The 17224-nt window shown below is 40.5% G+C and overlaps 1 protein-coding gene across 1 annotated transcript in view; it reads left to right on the top strand.

Annotated features, from left to right (window-relative positions):
* EPB41L3 (erythrocyte membrane protein band 4.1-like 3) overlaps positions 1-6021 on the top strand; it is a 67543-nt gene extending 61522 nt beyond the window's left edge. The window contains exons 17-22 of the mRNA XM_009872024.1: positions 1-338; positions 1628-1759; positions 2283-2381; positions 3455-3535; positions 3801-3917; positions 5166-6021. The exon at positions 1-338 is cut by the window's left edge and continues 88 nt beyond it. Coding sequence (XP_009870326.1) covers positions 1-338; positions 1628-1759; positions 2283-2381; positions 3455-3535; positions 3801-3911 — 761 coding nt within the window. The 3' untranslated portion in view covers positions 3912-3917; positions 5166-6021. The remainder of the gene's footprint in view (positions 339-1627; positions 1760-2282; positions 2382-3454; positions 3536-3800; positions 3918-5165) is intronic.
* Positions 6022-17224: the final 11203 nt, after the last annotated feature.

Below are 17224 nucleotides of genomic sequence, written 5' to 3'. Positions count from 1 at the left end.
CGCCGCATCAGGACGCAGTGAAGAAGGTTGTACAGGAGACTGTAGTTGTCCAGGAGAGACATGGGCTGGATGTGCATGCGAGCGGGGACGCTGCTAAAGTGGCTGGACTTGCGCTGGATGCCCAGGCTGAGGCAGCATCAGCGGTGGCTGCCGGCGTGAAAGGGAAGGAGGGCTCTGCAGGGACTGAGGGGGCGAAGGAGGAGAAAAGGGAGGAGGCTGGGAAAGCCCTTCTCAGACAGGAAGGAGTCGCTGCTGCTGCCGCTTCCTGCAAGCAAGCGGAGGAGCACAGGACAACAGTCCACCTTGCAGAGTCTTTGGAAAGAAAACCTCATTTTGAGGTAACTCACCATTAAATTGGTCATGTCTGTGCTGAATTGTGAATGTAAAGAATAAGTTAATTCCTAAGACCAAGTTAATTCTTGCCATGGAAAGTAAAGTGTACCAAGCTTGCACAATTGCGTCTTTACAGCCAACAGTTTCTTCCTGCTTTTATTTCTTCCTTACGTGGCACCTGCAAGGCTTGTTGCTGGTTTCGATCATTGGCAAAATGCTGTGCATGTTTTGCCTAAGAGCGCTTTTCACGCTACAGAGAAATACCTAATTTGGTGGCATTTTATGCGATGGATTACAAGGATTCAGCTGGCATTCTCTTTGGGAAAGTATGTCAAGATTGGCAAAGTTCATGTGTCCTCAGAAACAGAAAATACATTGTTTTTTCTATGCTTGGTACAATTTTAAATAAGTGTGCTGTGTTTTAAACAACCCAAGTTCCTTATCTTAGCCCTGTTAGCAGTTTCAAGAACTATTTTGCAGAAGGGTTTAAAAAAACCTTGTTCTTGCTCTTTTTTTCTGAGAGCTGAACTGAAGACTAAACCAGAACAGGATTCATTCTCTTGTCATTTTACAAAAATGTAGAATCACACAATAGTTGAGGTTAGAAGGAACCTCTGGAGGTCATCTACTCCAACCCCTGCTGCTTGAGCAGAGTCACCGAGAGCTGATTGCCCAGGACCATGTCCAGACAGCATTTGAATACCTCCAAGGATAACCAAGGACTCCACAACCTCCCTGGGCAACCTGTGCCAGTGCTCAGTCACTCTTACAGGGAGAAGGTGTTTCCTAATGTTCAGAGGGAACCTCCTGGGTTTCTACTTGTGCCCATTGCCTCTTGTAGTGTTTAGATCTTTTCTAAAGTTTGATTTCATGAAATCCAGGATAATGCTAAATGTTGCCAGTATTATGTACAAATATATACTCCCAGCCGGCTCCCCCCATTTATGTACTGGTCATGATATCGTACGGTGTGGGGTATCCCTCTGGCCAGTGCAGGTCAGCTGTCCTGGCGTTCTCCCCTCCCAGCTCCTTGTGCCCTCCCAGCCTCTGCTGGCAGGGCAGTGTGAGTCCTCGGCTTGGTATAAGCACTGCTCAGCAACAACTAAAACATCAGTGTGTTATCAACATTATTCTCATCCTAAATCCAAAAAACCAAAGCATTATACCAGCTACTTGGAAGAAAATTAATGCTATCCCAGCTGGAATCAGGACACCCAAGCAAAACCAAAAAACAGTTCTGAGAAATCCATAAGCTTTGCTAAAATGTTCCAATTCCTTTTTTTCCTTCATGCAGTCACCAGTTGTGAAGACTGAAACTATCAGTTTCAGTAGTGTTTCTGCTGGTGGGGAAAACCTTGAAATTTCAACAAAGGAAGTGCCAGTAGTCCATACAGAAACAAAAACCATTACATATGAGTCTTCTCAGGTAAGAAATTCTGCAAAAGCCATGGTTTAATTTAACATGCCCTTAAGGAACCCATGTTTCTTCATCCATCTTTAAGTGTGTGCTTTAATGTAAAGTGTTCTAAGTTGGTCAAGTACTAAGTATTAGCATGAGGAGGATATACATAAGAATAGTTTACGTGGGGGTGACTCTCATGTCTTGGTGTAGGGTCTTTAGAGAACACTAATGAAGCTACAGGCTTCAAAGCCCCAGCTTCTTATCTGTCCTTCCAGAAATGGAGTCTCCAGATGCAGAGAGACATACTGACACATGATCACCCTAATAGCATTAGATACTCGCTTTATGAAGAACTGTCCCTGTTGCTCAGAGACATGGTTTAGAAGTGGACCTGGTAGAGTTAAATACTGGTTGGACATGATGATCTTGAAGGTCTTTTCCAGCCATAATGATTCTATGAAACAAGAAAGTTCAGCCAGTACAGTTCTTGGCTCCCAGTGCTCAGGAGCCTGTTTTTCATGACTAGTTTTCTTTTTTGGTTCCATAGCTGGATTGCAGTGCTGACTCAGAACCGGGTGTATTGATGAGTGCACAAACTATCACGTCTGAAACCACCAGCACTACAACCACTACGCATATCACCAAAGTGAGTCCTCAGGAAACAGAGCTTTTTTTTTTTTCACAAGGGTGTATATTTTCTTAACTTCAATTCTGTTATGGATTTTAAAACATGGACATGTGCTTATACTCTCTGGACAAAATCCTGTCTTGTTTGGGGTACCTGTCTTTATTCACTTGTCTTTGGCTATACTGGCTTCATTAACGCATCATCCAAGGACTTGACAGGAGTATTGAGAGTCATAAACCTTCAGAGTAAGTCTGTGCAAGCACAAAACCTTACTGTGCAGAGACACTTGAGTGCACATACTCTCTGGAACTGGAAGCAGTGTAGCCATGTTGGCATCATGTAGTAGCCAGGAAGGAATAATTTGCCTGAGTTGGCTTGACTATACTGACTTTGAGTCCTGAGCCACTATCTCCGCACGGTTTTGAAAGCACGTAGTAAATCTGTATTCATAACAGGACATTCAGTCAGCTCAGACACCACAGTGGCATTTGCTGGGTGGTGCCCAAAGGAACTTGCCAACAGCCAGACCAAAAGCCTATGGCTGCACAGACAAACAGTGTCGTGTCTTCGAAGTTGTGACACAGCAGAAACCCTCTTAGTGCTGTGACAGCTCTCCCACCAATAGTCACTGAGGACAGGATTTCATCTTTCTGCAGTGAATTTCACCTTTCAGTAGATGAGCTATACAAAGGCCATACCACCCTGTATGTCCTTCTGAAGCCTGCAGCTAGACTTAACTAGGTCTTAATATGACCTGTCTGTATGTCCATTCTTTTCTTTGAATTTAACATAAATACCTGCTATTTTTTACTTACAAATGTCTCTACTGACATGTGTGCAGATTGACTGGAATCATCAAATTATCTGTTTTAGAAGGACCTCTGGAAGTCACCTGCTCCATTCAGAGCAGGCCAAATTCAGAGCTGCTCTGGTTGCAGTTCAGAGTTGTCCCTTCTGGGCGTGATCTTTGAGATAGTTCAGTCCAGTCATGTTCAGTCCAGTCATGTCTGGGTCCCTGCACAGATCATTCTCTGGTTGAGTAGCAGCACTCTGAAGTAAGTTGCTGACATGCATTTGTCCTTCCCATCTAGACTGTGAAAGGAGGCATCTCAGAGACAAGAATTGAAAAACGAATAGTCATCACAGGAGATGCTGATATTGATCATGATCAGGTAAAATCTATACACTGCTGAAGGCTACCCTGAAGACTGGCAAAGAGAACGTTTTTAAACATTGCTTTAAAAGATACTGTTCATACTGGCATGCCTTTAAATTAAACTGGATTAGTAGTTAAATCAGCAATGGTATATTTCATATTTTAATCATTTTCCTCATTTGTAAATTGTGTAATATCTCATGAATCTCTCCACCTTGCTACTGATCATGCATGTTCCACCTCCTTTTTGTTTTTGCCCTTCTGTGGTTTCCTTGGGATAGGCGCTGGCTCAGGCAATTAAAGAAGCCAAAGAGCAGCACCCTGACATGTCAGTGACCAAAGTAGTGGTACATAAAGAGACAGAAATCACACCAGAAGATGGGGAGGATTGACCACAGGTAAGAGGACTAGATAATTTTCCTAGGCATTTACTGGGCTGGCATGTTGCAAACGTTGTTTTCCTACCATAATTCACCTCTAACTCTTTGCTTTCTCTCGCTGGCATTTGCAAGTTGCGTTTGTGCTGGTTATCAGTTCTGGAATTTGAATGTAAACCACATTCAGCTCTGAATGTGTTTCCTCATTTAATGGTGCCAGCTGGAGAAAGAGAAACTACTCATTTGCTTTTGTTGGCTCTCTGGAAAGTCCTCATTGTCCATGCTTTGGTACAGTCTAATTTTCTAATTCAGAAGTCAAAAAAATCTGTTGTCTGCTTTTATGTAATTTAAGAACAAAATGAATTTGTTCTTAAAGGTATGCATTTTGTTTAAAAATGCCAAGGGAAAAAACTACAGCTGCTTTTTAAATGTCCCGTGCAGATATGTTACCAGTTAAGCTTTAATTCCTAACTTGCAAAAGTATGGTCTAACTTGCTTTCGATTTTTCTTTTAAACCCAGTGAATTACTGTGTCAGTATTTGGTTGTCTTGGCTTTCTTGTATTTGAAAGACCACGTCATGTTTTAAAGCAGCATTGTTTGTCAGGATGAGATGATAATGCAGCTTTTCTTGTTCAAGCTTTTTTTCAGCAAAGGCATGCTCTCCAGTTGTGGCTGGCTAAAAAAGACGTCGTAATATTACTATATTTATTCTGTGTGCAAAAACATGTCATGCGTACTAACCCGCTATGCAAAAGCCGTTAATGCCAGCACCATTGCACAAATTGCTTTGAATGCTGTATGCAGAAGGGGGAAAAAAAAGCTGCTTGTCTGATTTTTCTAAAATCGATAGCAGCATTTCATTCTTAAAACCAATATATGTTCCCTAGCACTTGGTGTTAGTAACGGAGTATAATGCACAGCACCTTTTTGCTCTCCTGCTTTTGGATACACAGACCCTAAAGAAAACTGAATTTCAGTCTCTGTTATTTATTTGGAAGATGGAACCAGTCACTGAGGAGTGAGTAGCTGTGATTCTTGTGGTATTCTGCTAATTGTGTTTCAGAGACAACGCAATGTGGCTTGCTTAAAAGTCTTATCGATGCCACTAATTATTTCCATTGGCATCAGTGGACTTCGGATTTCAGCCAAATTGCTTACACCGAGATGATGCTGTTTTAAGTAGCTTTTGTTACACGAATGAATTGACAAAATCTCTTTTGCAAGAGAGGAGCTGCTTCCAGTAATTAACTCGATTCTCTTTCCTGCAGGAGTAACCTAGATTCCATATGAATCCAGACATGCACACCGGTAGGAATGCGAGAGCCTGCACGGAGTCTCAGTTCCAATCTGACTGACTGGTATCTGTCTATGGAAAATTTCAGTATGGAAGAATTGATCTTGACCGATAATAAAGAAACTGGCAGAAATACCTTCCCATAGAAAGCAATTTGAATCAGCAGCAGTTAAACAATATTGCATGAAGCAACGATAAAATTACAGAAAAGCAGCATTTTTAATTTTCTTAAAATGTCTAAGTTTTCAGCTATACCTGCACGTTCATGAACAATATAAACAGTGATCTCATGTAACACATAAACAGTTCATGCCTTTCACAGTTTATGAAAGTCTAAACAAATTAAAATTTGTTAGGTGGCAAACCTTTTGTTTACAGATATTGTAAATGAAGATTACCCCCAAAATGCTAGAAGCTGTATAGGTACTGTGTATAATGTTTTACCACACATTAGATGTGCCAATAACACAGTTTATTCAGTAAACAACTTGAATCTTATATTTGTTTCATCTGGTTTTATTACTGCCCAATAAACGATGATGAATCTTTACTCTTATCAAAATATTTAAATGCTTACGAAATGTGCTTTGTATACCTGACTGAATACCTTACGAGGTAGTAATGATTTTAGTATATTAACTTTAATGATTTTTGTCAGCATTGTTCAGAGTCAGCTTCCAGTACCCTTCACAGTTCCTAACCTTGTAAATGATGTGTAGTTATTTTGGAGAAGAAAAAAATCTGTATTTTACTTAGTTTGCAACATTAGAAAATTATTAATCTGAAATAACCGTGATGGTTTTCTATTGATTTCCCTTTTGTTCTCAGAGAAAAAAAAAAAGAAAAAAAAATTTGTTTGAGAATCTGGTCAGCATTTACAATCTAGTTCAGAGTCAAGCCTTAACCTGTACAGAACGTCCACTGAAAACTCGTTAGTGTCCAGCTCTAATACCCACTGAAGGGATAGGTGTCCATTACACTGTCAGCTGCATCACAACACATGGTGAATGTATGTTTCTGCATAGTGAAATAAAAGTGGTAACTGCATCCAAAATCGTATTGTTCTGTGTCTAAAAAAGCACCTAGTGTTTTTTAATACTCAAAACACTGTTACGTTTGTAAGACAGCACAGGTTTTACTCATCTGCACAGTAGACACATTTGGTGTTCAGCGGCTGACACTGCACTGTGCAGACAGTTGGAGTTAGTGGAGCATCCAGAGGGTTGACAGTGTTCACCTTTGGGCATATGGTGTTCGCAGAGGAAAAGGAGTATTTGGTTCCTTCTGTTCTCTCTGGTTGTGTGCTGTTTCGCTGAAGCTAGATGAAGGGTTTTTGTGGTTGCTGAGAAAGTGAAAGCCAGTAGTGCTTGACCCAGATCCACTCTTGTTTTGTACTTTTGCTCTGAAACATTGATGAAACTCTCTTTAAAGCAGTACTTACTTATCTGTTCCTTTTTCTTGCTCCTTTGCCACATCTCGCTGATTCTACCCTGGTAGTCTGAGAGAAATTCGTAACAATTAATTCACCCTTCAGTCTGCATTTCCGTGCAGGATTGAAAGAAATGGGTACAAGCAGACTTTTCAGGACATAAAGGGCCAAATTTGCCCTTCGTTGTTTACACGGGACTCCCTCACATTGGAGTCAACAGATTTGGCTTCAGTGGAGAGCAGGATTTGACCCAGTGACTTGTTAATAAATGTTTATTTTCTTAATTTAGAAAGAAAAATAGTATATATAGAGAGAATAACCTGTAGATAAAAACTAAAAGTAATATCCCAAGGCTTTTAAAGCTTTGCCGTTACTCTCTAAAACACCTTCCTTCCGCCAGCCATTCTTCATGTCTTTAATCCAGAGTGCTAACGATGTAACTCCCCCTACCACCGCCATTGCTTACCTCTTGCCTAATGACCAACACAAAGGTTATGGTCTGTTGTGATCTTTGATGGACCTCTTCTCCTCCTCATCCAAGAGCATCTATGTTCTCAGCCCTCTTGGTGACGGTAGGCTTGGCTCTCTGGTGCTGCCAGCACCCAGCGGGGTGGAGGAGGAATGGAAGAGATGCTCGCCCTGTGTCTCAGCAGACGGCATGCCCGGTCCTCGCTACTGCATCAGGAGTTTAAAAATAGACTCTGAAGCCATATTGATCTTCCCTCAGGTGCCCCTCATGTTGTCAGCTAAGAAACAGCGTTGTATTACCTCAAGAGAGACGCGAGGCGATTGCACAGCCTTCTTTCCAGAGTTAGCGTTATATTTTAGCATGGCTTGAGGAGATTGTACTTTGGTGATACTGCACAGTATGTAACGCTGTCTAAAGATGTTGTATCGTAAGAAGTTAGTCTCCTTGGAAAGGATGCTCGCAGCTAAGATACGGCCTAAGCGTATGCAAACTATGAGGAGATGACAGTGGACAGGCAAAGGATATCTCAGTGCCACTTTTGGCAGTAGACCCTTGTTTAGGGGATGGTTCCTGGAAGCGATAGCTTTGGTTTTTGTTAGAAACTGTTTCTTGGGTTGTCTGCCTAATGCTGTGCCACATGAAATAAAGAATACCTGCCTGTTTCTACCAACTGTCTTTTGTCTCCGTCTCCTCATTTATTGTTGGTCTTTGTCCGGTTTCTTGACCTGAACCACCTTAGAAATTAAACCATCAAATTCTGTATTACTTGAAAGCACCATTACCCACACAGACACCAGTACAGGAAACATCCTCGCTGGTTACAGCTGGAGTCACAGCTTCAGCTCTGTGAGAGCTGGCTGCTCTGCTCCACTGAGGTAAGGGACCAGGGTGGCCAGGCAGGGCTTTGCACAACAGGCCAGAATGGGCATAGCAAGCAATCATGGCAATTGTGACCATGGATACAGGAAGAATTAATACATTGCCTTGGCATTTTTAAGGCTATTTGGAATCACTGAACGCTTATCCCTCTGAAGTCTTTTTAAGGCTGTCTCATCACAAATGACAAGTAAATGCTGTTCTGTGCTCAGGCATATTTAAAATAAAAATGAGCCTCTAAGTCCAGATATGAGTTGAAAGCCAAGGTTTAACAGCTTAGTCTTATTTCTTTCCAGAGTAGGTTTAGGCGGCTGGTGAGGTGATGTGGCTCACCTGTACAACAGTTTCTATCTGCTGAAGTTATAGTTCCTTATAAATACTTTTTCATGGCAAATAAATTGCACATTGAGTCTAGGCTTCAGTTTAGCAAGCACCCTGGCAAATCTTGCTGCAGATTTCTTGCCCTAACCCAAAATAGTTCTGTCAGTTAAGATCACAAGGCCCCTTTACAAACTTCACCTTTACATCCTCCCTCTTCACAGCTAATAAAGAAATCTGTTCCTCTTTTTTTATACTGGAGCAATAATGGGCCAGATTCTGCAGAGCTAGGAATCAAACCTTAATTTTAAATCATTTTTCCTAGTCCAGTGTATTAAAAGTTTGTGACATGCCTGAGGCAATGCTGAGATACGTTGCAAGAGGAGTTTTTTACTGTTGTTGAACACACCAGCAGCACGTATTATATGCTCTTAACTGTATTGCCCCCCCAAAATCTTATTCAACACATGTTCTGTCAAACTCTGTTAGTTGTATTGTTAGTTACCATTCAGTCAGACACCCTACACAAAAAAATCATCTCAAATCAGCAAAGCTCCAACTACTACCAAAGGAAAACCCAATTTTCTTTTGACTTTAGCTATTACAAAGCATTAAGAAGGAAAGTGGTGGTTTTCAAGGTACATATGTCCCAAACTACAGTTCACTGTTTGGAAAATTCATTTCTGTTCTTCTATATTGTTAACTTTTAGAAAAATCCTTAAGTGGGCAATTTCTGATTCGAAGTCTTCGATCCACTTTCTCCTGAAATGCGTAACACTTGGCTGATAAGAGGAGTTTAAAAACAATTGTTAAATTCTCTTCTTTTCTACGTAAAGAAGCAGATAACTTGGTTTCAAGTATTTCCAGTGTTGGTTCTGAACCTCCTTCGGCTGACTCTACTAATCGCGTCTCTTGAGATGCCTTTGCAATTTCTTTTGCTTCTGAAGCCCACTACCTCTAGTTACAGGCTTTCGGTGTTCCTGTTTTCTATGGCTCTGTGCTAATGAAATCACACCAAACAAACTATCCATCAAGTGGAGTAAGACCAAAATCCTCTCTGGAACTGCATGGACATGAAGAAATGCTTCTTAAGACAACAGGAGCTGAACTGGACCTCCTGAAGTCCTGTATAGATCCCAAGGTACAGTGGTGGTGTGAGGTACTATGGATGCTGTGTAAGATAACTATGGGTGGACTAATGGATGACTGAGAAATGCTTGCTCCACTGCACATGTTTTGGATTTTTTTAAAGACAGACGAAATTAAGCACTGTTCTTAAATCTATAGATTCCAAAGGCTGTGTTTGCAGTGTTATGCTGCAAATAATGGTTCGCTGTGTCTTTTGTCATTAGTTTTATGCCACATCAGCAAAGACATTGTTCATGGTTGCTCTGGGTTCCCTTAGAGCAACACAAAATACCAGCCTTCCTAATAAAACCTTGGTCATACAAAATCGTGTTATTAGTTATACATCTTTTAGTTCTGTCTCAGGGATTTAGGTTTAAATTACCAATGCAGCGTATTGCTGTTAGTTTTATATAAAAGTGTTTTCAGCAAATTTGTGTGAAACCAGATTATTCTGTTATCTTAGAAGTACTGTTAGCCCTTGTTCATACTGCAAATTACTATGGTTTACGCCATTTGAGTCCTCCTCCACCTTTTTTTGTATCTCCCATTAAACATCAGTCCTGCTTTCAGCTGGAACTAATGGCTGGTGTAAAGACTGTTAGGAGCAGAATTTCAAAAATCGTTTAAAGGAAAACCAATATGCTCAAATTATGAAAAAAAACCTCAGCTGACTCCCTTCCTTCATCTTGTGCTCTCAAATGCATCTCTAATTTCCATAAAGCATTACCTCACTCTTGCAGCTAAAATGACCATCGCTCACTGTAAGTATGATTAACGGCCTCTCTTTGAAAACGGCTACAGTGACACAGAGGGGAAAGAGAAAAAAGAGTACTGACACTAGAAATTATTTTCATTTTTAAACACATTAGGCTTTGATCTGTGCAGTCTGTGACTCTCTTTTCTCCAGTGCAGAACTTAAATAAGAATCTTTTATTCTTGTTTCTTTTTGTCCAAAGTTTATTATAAATTTCTTTTTTGTTATCTGGAAGGATCTTTGCTGTCTGCTTCCATGGTGAGGTGTACCATGACTCTTAACTCTGGGTGATAATTCTGGGTGACTATATTGTAAAAGATGTGAGATGAGACAAGCACACATTAAAGGGCCCAAGGAAGGGAGCATCATAAATCATACAACAGAGCAAATTAACAAAAAAGGAAAGCATTATTTCTGAAAGTACAAAAGCAAATCATTAAGAAACCTTCAGAGCATTTTTCCAGTAGGAAGAGTCCAAATAACATGACACTCACTCACTCCTCAAATCAAGAGTGCTACTAGCACACATATCCCTCCTCAATGGATTTATGAGGTTGTTTTTCAGACATACTGGTTTTCTGGCCAGACTCAGTTGATGAATTTGGCATATGAAGGCTTCTAAAGGCATTTATATTCCTTTAGTTCAATCTCCAATCCATACACAGTTTAGAAAAACATGAATCTTGTTATTTAGTTACAGAAATGTTGACAGTTTCACCACTCATCTTTAGAGCTCCTAAATCTCAAGCGACTGGACAATTACATACACAGACACAAACACATACTCATATGTTCCCACAGAATATTATTTGTTCTAATAGTATTTCAATGAAATCAACCTTGAATACGCATTAAACAATGGATCTTTTGTTTTGTTTTCCATTCAAAATGACATCTGGTGATGGACATGTGACAAGATTATTTTTTTTCCTCCAATCAGCTGCAATATGTCAGTAGAAATACCTTTTGTCATACCGATCTCTAGAAGTGAACATGTAATGTGAAAACACTGCCGTCACAGAAATAAAGGACTGTCTTGAATATCTGCATGAGGTGGTCCTGTGACAAGGAAGCTTCTGCAAACTCTGAGAAGACAGTGTGTAGTAGTGGCTTATCCCACCACTTCAGTTAATTTAAGTTCTTTGTCCCTTCTTGCTTTGCTTCATATTCTACAACTTAGCTCATTGGTGTTTGATGTGTCAGTCTCCTCTCTTCTTCATCTTCTTCCTTTTAGACTCTTACCCCAGCCTTTGAGCAGATTGCATCTGCTCCTTCTCTTTCTGTTCATTTTGTTGTTACATCCTAACCTACCTATCAACCTTCTTTAAAGTCCTGCTAATTCTCTCTGTCCTGCGGCCTTCCCCATTCATCCTTAACAACTTCAATTCCTACAGTTATGATACATCCAACCCTAAATAGCATATTTCTTTGCTTTCGTATCTCCTGAAATTTCAGCCTTGGTTTGTTCTTCTCTTACTATTGGTATCTTTCCCATGGCTGATTTTAGCAAGCAGTACTCCGATTTTTTTTTAATAGCCATTTTCTCCCTCTTCAGCCATCTGATGTCTTTCAGCATCAGCCCATTCTCTCTCACATTGACACTTGGCCCTTTCATGTTTTCTGGTCCATTAACCTTGATGGGTTGTCATCTGCTTCCAGACCTTTCAAACCCCATCTCTAATTTTTCTGCTCCTCTTTCTGACCCATTACTGAAAAGCGTGTGTGTGAGGGAAATCCTGTAAGTAGTTTTCCTTCAGTACAATAGCATTCTTTTCTCTAACAATGTTAAACAACACTCTTCTGTTTAAATAAATCCATGCAAGCAGACAATATACATGCTGCTTGTTGCCTCTGCTTCTTTTGCATGGGCTCCCGCCCATACCTTCCAAGCAGAGCATATTATAAAAGCAGAATGATTTTTTTCACCCTCTCAGCTTCTGTCCTCTTCATTCTCAGCTTCCTCTTGCCCGTCTTCATGATTGTATCTCAATGGATCTTTTTTCTCACGATATCAGGTTTATTTCCTAAATCTCTTGTTCCTTATTCTAAAAAGGTCTACTTTGGTCCTCACCAACTCTCAATTTCACATCCAGGACCATGTTGTTGACATTATCTAGAGCTGCTCTTTCCCACTCAGACCAGCTTGTTTTCCCCCTCTACAGCTACTACAGTATCTCTGGTTGTCTTCTTCAGGCTCAGGACCAGTACTCTACTGTCACTCTCTGTGACCTGTCCTTTGTGAGAAACATACCTCACTTTTCTGTCCGAGTCCTATCCTCCTCAGTTAAGTCCTCCTGACACTCCAGCCACTCTTTTAGCAACAGGTACCGCTTCTTTCACTTTCCTGTAGGAGTCTTTGGGGCTTATGGGGTGCATCCAGTCTCCCTTTACACTGCCTCGCTGCGATCTTCCCCATGAATGTGGATTCAGCCAGTCCATATTTCTGTCTCAGTTGTTGAAAGCATGGTTAGTGTTGCTTTCTTTAACCAGTTTGTGTGTATTCACAACTGCAGCACTCTAGCAGAAACAGCTCTTGTCATTCATGTTACTGCATCACAACTCCTGTGAGAAGGCAAAATGGAAACACACACAGGAAATGCAATACTTAGTAGTGTATAAGAATAAAGAGGTAGCATCATCACTATATTGAGACGCAGACTGTTCTGGAATAAACAGCCAGTTTTATTTCAGCTGATAATAAAGCCCCATGACCAAAAGGGCATCTTCACTGGGTCCTAGTGTTGCACAGCCTCTGAACTGGAGTTTCTATCTCATCTGCTCAGAGCGAGTGTTGAGGGACGGGACTGTCTTCTCCCATTCTTGTACACATGACTCTTACAGAAACCCTAGGAGCACAGTAAAGTTGTGTTATCCATCAGAGGCAGGATGCTGTGACACAGGCTGAACAAGTCAGGTATCAACTCCCTGACTGAATGTGTCAGTGCATTTGTACCAAAGCAATGCATTGATATTATTTATTCAGGCATGGTACTAAGTTGTCCTTCAGTGCATTTAATGCTGCACTCACATATAAGTTTGAGTGGCTTTAGAAGGAGGAAGAGACAGCAGAAGAGAGATGGGCAGAGCAAAAGCTCTACTGTAGCCTTGTGGATGACAGAAACCTTGGCTGACACCCTGTGGGTTTCATCTGTGTTGTCAAGTACATCAATCACTGCAGCGATTAAAGCTAATGGTTGTTGGGACAACAGTAGCACCAGTTGGCTCCCTACCCAAATTTCATCACTGTATGCCCTTATTTGGCCAGAAATCCAAGTACATCGTGAAGAGCTGATTCCAGTTTCTCCAGTGAAGTATGGTAATCTCTTACTGGCAACTAACTCTCCAGTGTCAGAAAAGACATCTGGTGCTGTGGCAGGGCAAAACCCATTGCTCTACTGTTTTGGAACAGAGTTTTTGTTCTATGAAACCTAATTTGTCCAAACCAAAAAACCTGCTGGTGATGGGGAAAAAACTCCTATGAGCTGCATTAAGAAATTTCTTCCAACAGCAGCAGTGTTATTCACATGTTATGATGTGAAAACCAATTCCTTCACTATGTATGAAGGACAGCATTTGTAAGCCTGGGTAAGAGGATGTGACTAAAAGACAAAGTAGGTGGTAATAGTTCAGGATCAAGAAATATACTCTTTATAACTGAGTCTCAGTAAAAAAGACTTTGCTATGTCAAACTTTGTGCTGTATCTACAGCACTACATTTATGCTTCTTTAAGACAAAAACAATGGTGTCAGAGGGTTAGAAAAATCTTGTGGCTATTTGTAAGAAAACTATGATGGAAAAAAAGAAAACTCCAGGTACATGCAAGTAAAATAAGGGAGTAGTGTTGCAGTACAGGGTGGTACAGAACTATTAATAGCTGGGTGTGTTTTGTAAAATCCCTTCTATTTAGGACAGAGGTAGGGGATACAGTGCTAATTCACTTCAGTAGATAGAAGATAACTATTTGTTTAAATGACACTTAGTAAAATACTAAATCAGCCAAAATTATGTACTTCAGGAGTAATAAAATGTTCATATATACAATATCTCTTCTGTAGCATGTATCCTATAAAAATATCTTATGATTAAAATGATTAGGATATGATATGTGTCCTATAAAAACATCTTAGGATTGAAAACATCTTATGATTAGAGGGCTGGAGCACCTCTCCTGTGCAGACAGACTGAGAGAGTTGGAGTTGTTCAGTCTGGAGAAAAGAGGAGACCTTATTGTGGCCTTCCAGTATTTCAAGGGGTCCTAGAAGAAAGCTGGTGAGGGACTTTTTAGGATGTCAGATAGTGACAGGACTAGAGGGAATGGATTAAAACTAGAGATGGATCGATTCAGATTGGACATTAGGAAGAAGTTCTTGACCATGAGGGTGGTAAGACACTGGAACAGGTTGCCCAGAGAGGTGGTGGAAGCCCCATCCCTGGAAGTTTTAAGGAAGTTTTAAGGATGGGGCTCTGAGCAACCTGATCTAGTGGGTGATGTCCCTGGCCACGGCAAGTGGTTGGAACTAGGTGATCTTTAAGGTCACTTCCAACCCTGACAATTCTATGATTCTATGATCTTTATGTGCTCTTAGTGTTCATTGCAGTCATAAATTGCTAATGTTGTCTCAAAACCAGAGTAGAAATAGTGATGAACTAATATCCATCCACCATCTGAAACAGGCATATTTCACCTTTATAGGCTATTCCTTTAAAATCTTGATGAATAGAGATAAGAATAGAAAAGGCTGTCCCCATATGTTGCTAACTTCCAAAGCACGTTTTCAGTGTTTATAGTAATAAACTATCTCTAATCTTGTCATTAGATACTGAAAACTGTCTTATTATTTGATGATATTTTTAACATATACCAGGGAAATTCTGGGAGAAAGACTGTCTGTATCCAATGCCTGCTCAGCTCCAGTTGCTATCTTAGTGAAGCTACTGCTGATGACTCAGCCAGGAGCACAAATGTCAAGTGGTGTCTAGATTCCTGATGCAGTAGTATGCTCATTTGCATTTTCTCCTACATAAACAGGCATGAAACTACAAATCTGTGTGAGCGAGCCCAAAGTACTTCTACATTAAGCTAGTAATATCTTCATACTTAGACAAAATTATGCAAAGCAACTATTACTGAGACTCCGAAGTGATCTGATTCCAGCTGTAAGTCCTTAGCTAATGACATCCATCTTAAATCTTTGCGTGGTCAAAGAAGGCCTCTCTGTGCTCAGCAATGCTGATAAGTAGATTTGTAGTATAAACCCTCCTCCACGGTTGTCTTTTTTTTTTTTTAATGATAGGCAATAATAGTGGTAAATATCTCTATACCCATTTATCAACAGCTATTCCTTATGAACGCCCACCGTCATTCATAGCTCTTCGTACCCTACTACTATGGCTAATGATGCAGGATGTGTCACTATTATTGCCATCTAGAGTCAACTGGAAATCTAATATCAGTCTGAATTCAACAAATCCCATTGCAAATATGAAAACATAAATGATTAATCCTTTGCTTGATGGAGAACAAGTTAGTATTTCCTCCAGTATATTTAATAGGAACTTCTTTTAGACTACGTTCAGTCATTTGGCGAACAGAAACATCCAGCTCTCATAAATTCACACAGAGGTGACTTCAGCACTAAGCTCAAGCACAGCAAAGTCAAAAAGAAGGTTAGTACCTTTCCCCAGAAAGCTATAGCAACTCCTGAAAAGCCTAAAACTATCAGGACCAAGGAGACAGGGCACTTCCCACAGTTCAGCAGCAAGAGACATATCAACCTCGCAGATGGTTACAAATACATTGTGTGTGTCTGAATGTATTTTTGCTTCATTTGCAAAGAGGTGCCCATCCAGTTCACAACAGCTATCCACGGTCATTCAGAGGTAGGTCCCTCTACATGCCCATGTTGTACGTTACGCTGTTCAACAGCATTGTCAGGCTTGTCAGGATCTTGCTTTTGCACATCCTGGGACTACCAGAACATTAAGAGCAACTCCTTTACTTCTCCTTTCTCTTCACTGTTATGCATCACATTTTAAATAAAATTATTGGATAGTTATCAGGTCAGACTTGCCAAAACATTATTCAAGGCCTATAACAAGTTTGAGAGGCAACAGCCAGCTCTCAGGTCTTCCAGATGACTGTTTCCAGCTCTCACTCTTGGTGACTTTTTCTGTCTTCCTTGCTCTGCAGCACTTGAATGACTGCTAATAATATAACACAGTGCAGCACTACTGGAAGCTCAGCAATGAAGGTTAAATGGCAATTTTTCATGGTTAGTTACCATTTTCATCTGAGAGGCAAGCAAAACAGAATGAGAACTTAGCTGATGAAAATTTGCACTTTGAATGACAAGTGTCACTGTCCTCCGCAAGCTCAGTGGGCTCCGCTGCTAGTGAGGATTTGGTGTTTGTAACAGAAGTGGTAAAGTTTGAGGGCACAGGTCTAAAAAGCCATGCTTCAGCTGGAGAAAGTTATCTGTAGCTGGCAAAGGTAAATATAGGAGATTAGAGTGTGGCAATATTTGCCTTACAGGACATACAATATGTTCTCCTTTATGAGATGATCATAGGCAACCAGAAGTATCCTGTGACAAAGACATACCAGCTAGGTGGAAAACCTGTCGTTTTTATTCGGTATTATTTTCTGTGTCTTTCTCCCATTGTAAATATAAATGGATTAGGCACAGCAGTGGGACTTGGGAGGCACAGCTTCAAATATGTTGAGGGAAATGCCACTAAGATGTTGTCTCAAGACTTGGAAATGTGTAATGTGGGTATAAGAATACGTATCACTTTCTACTGTGCCAGACAGGAAAAGACTTATGATAGATCTAGAGAAAATATAGTATCTGCCTATATCACACAGAAAAACATAAATATTTGTATCTAAAAAGATATTTATTTCAGAAAAGAAAGTCTGTGGATGCTGAGGTCCAGGATTCAAACTAGCCTGAAGAAACAGATCTGAAGGGTATAATCCTAGAAGAAGGCTGTAACATACAGCAGATGTATAGCAGGTACACGAGGTTGTACTTAAAGTAGGAAAAGTCATTTGGAAC

This window comes from Apaloderma vittatum, unplaced genomic scaffold, assembly GCF_000703405.1.
Source record: "Apaloderma vittatum isolate BGI_N311 unplaced genomic scaffold, ASM70340v1 scaffold536, whole genome shotgun sequence".
In the NCBI taxonomy this organism is placed as follows: Eukaryota; Metazoa; Chordata; class Aves; order Trogoniformes; family Trogonidae; genus Apaloderma; species Apaloderma vittatum.
The sequence above is the reverse complement of the archived record's forward strand: the minus strand, read 5'-3'. Positions and strand labels throughout refer to the sequence as shown.